This window comes from Nematolebias whitei, chromosome 5, assembly GCF_014905685.2.
Source record: "Nematolebias whitei isolate Nwh7 chromosome 5, NemWhi1, whole genome shotgun sequence".
NCBI classification, from domain to species: domain Eukaryota; kingdom Metazoa; phylum Chordata; class Actinopteri; order Cyprinodontiformes; family Rivulidae; genus Nematolebias; species Nematolebias whitei.
Genome location: NC_056502.1, coordinates 39,629,073 through 39,637,522, shown reverse-complemented (window position 1 = coordinate 39,637,522; position 8,450 = coordinate 39,629,073). Strand labels below are relative to the sequence as shown.

Here is an 8,450-nt window from a genome sequence, read left to right as displayed (position 1 = left end):
TATATAGTATATATATATATACAGTATATTATATATATATATATATTCATATATATATTTATATATTTAAAACTATTTATAGTTTTAAACCCTTCCCACACTCTTGAAATATTCTAAACAATGTTTAGAAACAATGTTTCTAAACTCTAAATGCTCACAAAGAGCACAGAATGTCATGATTTCAACTCTCTACCATCTGCCAGCGCTCTTGGCCACGCCCACTTCTCCGCTGCAGAGATCAGCTTCATCAGGTGCTGCAGGAGGGAGCTTCACCCTGCCCCTGTGGGCTTCATACAGGTGCAGCAGGTGCTAAATAATTTAAAATAATGTATTTTAAATAAAAATGCCATGCCGATCGTGCGGCTCATCCATCAATCAGCCAATTGTGTGTCATGTCCGATCTTATTTCGAAAAACCGTGATAGAGCGAATCGCAAAGGAGTGGGGGACTACTGTATATCTTTTGATTTGACATATTTTCATTTCCTTTAGCTTCATGATGCACAGGCCTCCTCTCAGTGATAAGGTCTCTGGATCAAATCCCACCCAGTGATCTTTCTGGGTGGAGTTTGCATGTTCTCTCCGTGCATGCGTGGGTTTTACGCATGTTAGACTGATTGGTAACTCTAAATCGTCCCTAGGTGTGAGTGAGAGAGGGAATGCATGTTTCAGTTGTCTCTGTGTCCCTGTGATGGACTGGAGATCTGTCCAGGGTGTCCCGTGCCTCACACAGTTACTGTTGGACATGGGTACCAGTGACCCGAAAAGGAAGAACTGGGTAAAGATAATGGATGGATGGATGGATGGATGGATGGATGGATGGATGGATGGATAATGCAACATTCAAGAACTCAGGGAGCTTGGGACTCCTTTTTATTCCTCTTGTTACCTTCAGTTCTCAGTTGAGTCTCACTTCTCACACACTGCCATTCTGTTGATACACTAATGCAAGAATTACAGCCTCAGTGAAACTATTCCATAAATCATTTCCCATCATTAAGCTGTCAAGTGTCTGTGGTGAAAAAGAGATAGTTAATGTACAAACATTATTATTATTATGAGTGATTTGATTTGATGGGACGCGTGGAGGAGTGTTCTGTTTGCTCCAGGTGTCAGAGGAGTTCTTTGCCTTTAGACGTGACTTTGGACTCACACAGCTGGGATGAGCTGCCACCAGTACAGATGAGTGATTATGGGCGGCTCGACTTTCAGTCAGTGTATTGTTTTATTTGACCCCGCCTGCAGATCTTAGCACTGTTTACAGCTTTTATTGCAGCCATACATACAGTATGCCACACTGGAGCAGAGAGCCCGTTCAGTTTGTAGATTTTCTTATTGGATTTGGAGAACATGGAGGATATTGCAAAGTTTATTCAAATTGATGAAAAGTATAAGAATCATCTTCAACACATACATTGCTCTCTCTCTTTAATTTCCCTGTTGTAATCCCTAATATTAAATACAAAACCTGAGCTGGAATTATGAACCAGAGCAGAGGTTTTCTGAAATAATGTCCGCCTCTGTATTTACAGTCTGTATGGACTGTGTTGTCAATCAAATAACTAAACAATAGAGCCATCCAAAGGAAATGATGTTGATTTACCTGTCTGTTACTTTCATTTCATGCATATTTAAAGGGGCGGGGCCTGTCACCTGTTAGAAAGTTGCTGCTGGCTGCCCTCCTCACACCACCACACCACACCACCTGCTCAGGTCGTGTGAAGCACAAAGAGGCAGGCCACATGTTTATGTCAGGATCATGGATGCAGCCGGTGCTTATCGAGGGAAATGTTTTTATGAGTTTTATTCATATGGAGAACAGCTGAGACTCCTGAACAGCAGGATGTGCTGTGCAGGTGAGTGACAGGAGTTTGTTCTGAGCTGGATGGGGAGACGTTTCTGTACTGGACTCCTTTTAAAGGGCGATACTGGATGTTTTTTCTTACTGGAGTTGACCTCTAAAACTCTGAAAGATGATTACAAATTGCACACTGAGTTCAATATTTGTTTTACTCTGTAAATGCTGATTCAGCATCTTTGAGTCTAAAGACTTCAGTCTGAAGGGCTGCACTAAACCCAGTCTCTTAAATAGCACCTTCTCAGAGTGGATCAACCAGTTTGCTGCTGACAACCAAAACCAGCTGCTCACATGCTCAAGAAGGACCATCAGCATAACAATAGATCATTAGCACACTGATGGCTGTTTACTATTCACAGAGGGCTGAGTGATACTAGCAATCACAGCATTGTAAGAGGGGGACAGTTGAACCCGGAGGCCTCCACCCCTGTTTAATGATGGACGATTTCTCTTCACAAAGACGGCCTCCTTCACTCCTCGCTCAAATCATCCAAATCTATTGAGAATGTGATGTTAAAGAAGTGTTATAAATGTTTTTGTTTTTTTAAACTTTCATATTTCTTCAAAATGAAATATTTCCCTTTATCTGTGCATGTTTTCATCACATAAATGTAGTTAAATCTCTTCAATTCTTTATCTGCGTTAGCACACTTGCTCTATGTTGTTGTCTTCTGCTAGTTTTTAATTAATCCTTTGATACATTTAGCTTTTAGCCACAGTTTTATATATTTTAGCTTTAATTGAGCATTTAACTACTTCAGCTTTTAGCTACTTTTTAGCTTGTACTTGGTATTCAGCGGTTTTTTTTTTAGATTCACAAACTCTGTTTGACTTTCTTCTGCAAATTTCAGCATTTTTTTAGCACTCTGCATTCACAGTGTGTTTTAATAGGAAACCTCTACTTTTCTTTTAAAATACTTATTATTATTATTATTATTACAGTGTTGTTGTTGTTGTTGTTGTTGTTGTTGTTGTTGTTGCCAGATTTATGGTACTCATTGAAAAATATTAAATTAAAGGTTATTTTCAATGCAATCCATATAATTACCTATATCATTCCATATAATTAAAAGTCTGACTTCCCAAGAAATGCAAGAATGTTTTTTCCAAGAAATGCAAGTTGCTCGTTACCTTTCATGACTGACCCCAAAAGTTAATCAGTTGTAGATGCACAATCAGCAGATACTTTCTGTGAGTTTTACTAATGTTTGTCCAGTGGTTGATGAGATATTTTGTTAACAGACAGACAGATTGACTCAAACGGTTAAGGGTGAAGTTTTCAACAAAGATCTCTGGTGATTGGTTAGTCCTTGGAGAATGAGTTGGGGTTGACTTTCACCTCATTTTAGCTCAATGTCCTTCAAATCAGCTGAGCTGCATCATTTCTGTTCTGAGGCGGATTAGATTAATCTTAAAACAGGTTGATTATAAAATCAGTTGTAGATCTACATCCACTGATTATTTCTGAGACTTGCATTAAAAGCCGCTTTCCGATTCATGAGATATTTTGCTAACGGAGAATAAACACGCATAAAACAGATATGACGCCTTTAAAACGGTGTAAAACTGGAGTCATGCTCCATTTCCAGCTTGTTTTATTGGGAGAATTCCCCCACAGCTGCTGTTGTGGCCGACATGACACCCTGCTTTGACTATACCCAAATTATTTAGTACACGGGTGTCTAGATGGGCGAGGCTCCATGTCTGTGGGAACGAGCTCTCTGCAGTCGAGCACTGAGAGGTGTACAAGCATGTTCAGATGGTAAAAACATTCCTTGTCAGGGATTATAAATTACTGTTAGGTGTTTGTGAAACTCATAGCTTGAAGCTAAACGGCTTATAGTAAAGATTTGTTTTATGTGTTTTGTTCCCTTGGATGCTTGGACTGATCGTGCCTGATTATTTCTTAAAGGTGTTTGTTGACCAAGAGTATTCATCACTTATGAAAAGTGTCTGAACACACGTCTAATCCCAACAGGTTACCTCCTACTTTCACAATATCCCGCAGCAAAGCAGGTGTAATCACAGCACACATTTTACTGCATATATAACATTTTAATCTAACGTCCTACATCGTTCTGCTGGGCTGCCTAAGGTTCAGGCGTTCTACCTTTTTTCCTTCAAAATGTTTATTTTTTATAAAGAAACCAAATAAACTTTGTGAATTGCATCTTTTTATTTCACGGGCTGTACGTTTGATTAAATGGAGCTTACTTCAGTCTAAGGCTAAAGTTCAAAAGCCTTTTAATTGTTTCTCCTGATTGATAAGATTGTAAAAGTTCTAATCAGAAGATTGTCTGTAGGTTGCTTTGATGTTAGAATATCACGGAGAACTTTGCCTTTTGACATTTGTTTACAGTCATGGTCCCAAACCTTTCAGGTTCGGGCCTACAAAATCCTGCAGCAGAGACCTTTGACCCCAGATATTTGTGGTTGACCACCATCACTGTTATGAAAATTCAACCATGGTATAAAGACAACAACCATTAGAGAATTGTTTTATCCATTTATTACAATTTACTCTCTTTTTTATCAACTATAGGAAAACTTTGTTCTAAGAGCAATTTTTTTTAAATTTAATTATCAAGACTTCAAACTCTTTTTCCCAACTTTTGTCACTGGTGGTTTACAGCATCAAACGTGTTTGTATCCAATGAGCACCAACCTAAAAGTTTTACTTCATGTGGAGCATGAACTGTGATAACTAAATTATAATTTAGCAATCTTCCAGATTATTCTGAGCCTGAAGATTGATGTCACTAAATCTAACTTTTGATGGCTTGTGTCATGTAAATGGCATTATTTTAAATAGTATAGAGTCTGTAAAGCATGAAAACAAAAAATATATCCTTGCAGGATTTCTCTGCTGTCAGGTGGTTGATGAGTGTCCTGTGGCGCCCTCTGGTGGTCAAACCCCTTCATGCCTTTCTCATTCGGCCAGTGGAAAAAAGATTACCAATGTGTGGTGGTTTCCTTTCTGCGTCACTTACAGGATCCCCCCCCCCCCACACACACACACACACAATCGTCTTAAAATATACAGTCATGAGTAGTCAGTCTCACTTCCCACTAAAGCACATGGCACTACCGGTTTACACTTGTTGCCATGGAGACGTCTCAACGCATTCTGTTTTTTCCACCTATGCATGTGTTTAGTGGTCATGCAAACTCAGAAAGCAAAAAGAAAGATCACTTATTATTATAATAATAATGATAATAATAAAAATAGATGAATGGATCAAAATATAAATGAGGAGGTCACAGTTTGTCATCTAAATGTTGATGTGACAGTTTACACTTATAGCATGAACACATTCTCATAAAATCTGAAACAACTAACTGATTAATAAAGTATTAATCTTAAATATTATATTAACAATATATATCTTAGTTTATTTTGTTGTTTTTAAGTCAGTGCCAAGTCATTGTTTATTACATTGAAAGCTATTGGCATATGCTATGTTTATGTCCGAACACTTCTTTCTAATATGCTGGTGAAGATTCTCAGTCATCCAGGACATGATGAATTTGAAAAGCGTTCAATACAAAAACAAATGGACTTTATTTGTAACAGAAGACGTTTCGCTTCTCATCCGAGGAGCTTTCTCAATTCAAAGAGCACTGAACCCCACACTGAAGCCCACACTGAAGCCCACACTGAAGCCCACACTGAAGCACACACTGAACCACACACTGAAGCACACACTGAACCACACACTGAACCACACACTGAACCCCACACTGAACCCCACACTGAACCCCACACTGAACCCCACACTGAACCATACACTGAACCACACACTGACACACACACTGAACCCCACACTCTCTGCTCTTTGAATTGAGAAAGCTCCTCGGATGAAAAGCGAAACATCTTCTGTTACAAATAAAGTCCAGTTGTTTTTGTATTGAACGTTTTTGAACTTCTTTCTAATCTTTGCGGATTCGCTCATTTGAAAATCACATTTTGGCATATGATCCAAAAGCGCAGTCTTTTATTCTGAGAACTCCCTCTTCTTTGTTACATTTACTGAACATTTGTTCCATTTTAGAGACGTATTTTCATGAGGCTGATCCCAAAGCTCCTGATAGAAACAACCGTCTTGTTGCTCTCACCTGCAGAGGGAGACAGGCTCATTCAAACCTGGCCTGCTGCTCGTCTTGCTGCAGCTCTTCCATCTAACTCCTTCTTTGTTTAAACCTTAGAAAAACATTTGCACCAAATGCCAGCCCAGATATAGAGCTCCTCGCAGTCTCCTGCAGCTCACTGATGATCTGGATTAAAAGGCTTGTTTAGTCTGAGATTAACTGGATTTTCAGACTCATCAGATATCTGAAGCCTGCTGCCGGGTTAGAGATCCAGGGAGTCATGGCTGTTGGCTGTGACAGACATGCCTGTGAATTTTAAGACACTTTAAACTCATCTTACTGAGAAAAAAGAAGAATAAAACAAATAAATACATGATCTTTGAGATTACATCAAGTAATTGACTTGTGAGTTTATTTGATCATATTTAACCACTTGTGAACATAAACGGTCAAAAGGTTTTGTAAGTCCTATAATGTGTTGCAAATAGTTATATATTTTGATTTTTATTAAAATAACTGCTTTTACATTTTAAACTATTAAACATTAATATTTTTCAAAGTTTAGTTTTGGTGCTGTTATTATTATTGCAGACTGAGATGGTTTGGACATGTCCAGAGGAGGGACAGTGGTTTGGACATGTCCAGAGGAGGGACTGGGTATATTGGTAGAATGATGTTAGAAATGCAGCTGCCAGGAAAAAGACAAAGAGGAGATAAATGGATGCAGTTAGAGAGGACATGGAGGTAGTTGGAGTGAGGACAGAGTGAGGTGGAGGAGGACTCTGTGGCGACACCTGAAGAGGGACCAGAAGCATCTTTTATTACTGCTTCACTTAATGAAAAAAATGAACAGAATGTTTTTGTTTCCAAGTCCTGGCATAGATTTTTATTTAATACATAAATGAATTGGAACGGTGGGACAGTGGTTAGAGATGTGTCCTTTCACAGGATTGCCTTCCAGTCTGGGGCTGTTCTGTGAGAGTTGACATGTTCTCCCTGAGCACACGTGGGTTTCCTCCAGGTGCTCTGGTTTCCTCCCATAGAAACCTGTTAGGTTCACTGGTGTGAGAGTGTTTGTCTCATTTGTCTCTGTGTGTCCCTGTGTTGGACCAGGATGTCCCCGACCTCTCACACGGTGACTGCTGATCAACTCCAACTCTTCAAGAGCCAAAAAAGGAAAAGCGAATAAAGAAAATGGAAGGATGAAAAGATTGTAAAATATGCTGATAAAGAACAAAAGAATAATGAGTGTGCTTTAAAACAAACAAATAAATAATAAAGTGTTACACTTAGAACAAAGCTGTCAGCGTTCTTGATCTTTATGAATTGTAACCTTTGAGCGGGGAACCGTCGTGACAAAGTATCCTGCTGGTGACTCGACAGAAATGTGATCCAGCCTGGCTTCAGGTAGCAGCAGATGCTCTCACACTCCTTTTTATCTTTATAGAACAATTACGAGATAATCCAGGGTGTGTTTTACGCTGTTCTTATTTTTATCAACAGTCACAATGTTCTCTGGATGATTTGTGAGCACTTCATTCAGTGAACACTTACACTGAGTTTACCAAGAGATCAAGGACGTGGACAAAGCTGAAAAACATTGAATAACCTTAAACAGAGGTAAATCCTGTCCACAGCTACAGTGCAAGGTGTTTCCAGCCTTCCTCTGTGTAAACTTGTATTTTTCTGCAGTTCAGCACTTTCACAAACCATAATGAGACGTTCTTCGAATTCTTTTGACCTGTGATTTGTTTGGGTTGTTGTTTCCAAGTGAGGTTACTCTTTTTCCTAAATGGCTGCTTGCTCAACCACATCTTTGCTGCTGTAGATTAAAACCGTTTTGTCAAGAGTTGAACACAATAAACTTCTTCTAAACCTTCTCTATGGACAAAGCAAAGCTCCTGCTCACTTTAGTGTACATTCAGAAACTATCTGGAATAAGTTCAAAATGTCTGAACACACTTTAAGGAGATGTACCAAAACTAGTGATATGTATCCATCCATCCATCCATCCATCCATCCATCCATCCATCAATTATCTTTACCCACTTCTTCCTTTTCGGGTCACGGGGGTCACTGGTGCCCATATCCAGCAGTCACTGTGCGAGAGAGGTGGGAGACACCCTGAGCATGTCTCCAGTCCATCACTGGGACACATAGAGACAAACAAAACAAACTATTGTTCACTCTCTCACTCACACCGAGAGACAATTTAGAGTTACCAATCAGTCTAACATGTATGTTTTTGGTCTGTGGGAGGAAACTGGAGTACCTGGAGAAAACCCACACATGCACAGAGAGAACATGCAAACTCCACCCAGAAAGACCCCTGGACCAGGATGGATAGATGGATGGATGGATGGATGAAGAGAGATGGCTGGATGGATGGATGGCTGGCTGGATGGATGGATGGATGGATGGATGGAGAGAGCAATGGATAGAGCTGGATGGATGGATGAATATAGAGAGATGGAGGGATGAATGGATGGATGCATGTATAGATG

General features: G+C 39.5%; 1 protein-coding gene across 5 annotated transcripts in view; it reads left to right on the top strand.

Annotated features, from left to right (window-relative positions):
• Positions 1-8,450, top strand: part of LOC119409553 (plectin) — a 175,947-nt gene that overhangs the window by 111,392 nt on the left and 56,105 nt on the right. The window contains exon 1 of one of the 5 annotated variants that reach the window (XM_037676456.1): positions 1,819-1,855. The exons of the other annotated variants lie outside the window; for them this stretch is intronic. Within the exon in view, the coding sequence (XP_037532384.1) occupies positions 1,843-1,855 (13 nt within the window). The 5' untranslated portion in view covers positions 1,819-1,842. Of the gene's footprint in view, positions 1-1,818; positions 1,856-8,450 lie in introns of those variants that run through there. 5 annotated transcript variants of the gene reach the window in all.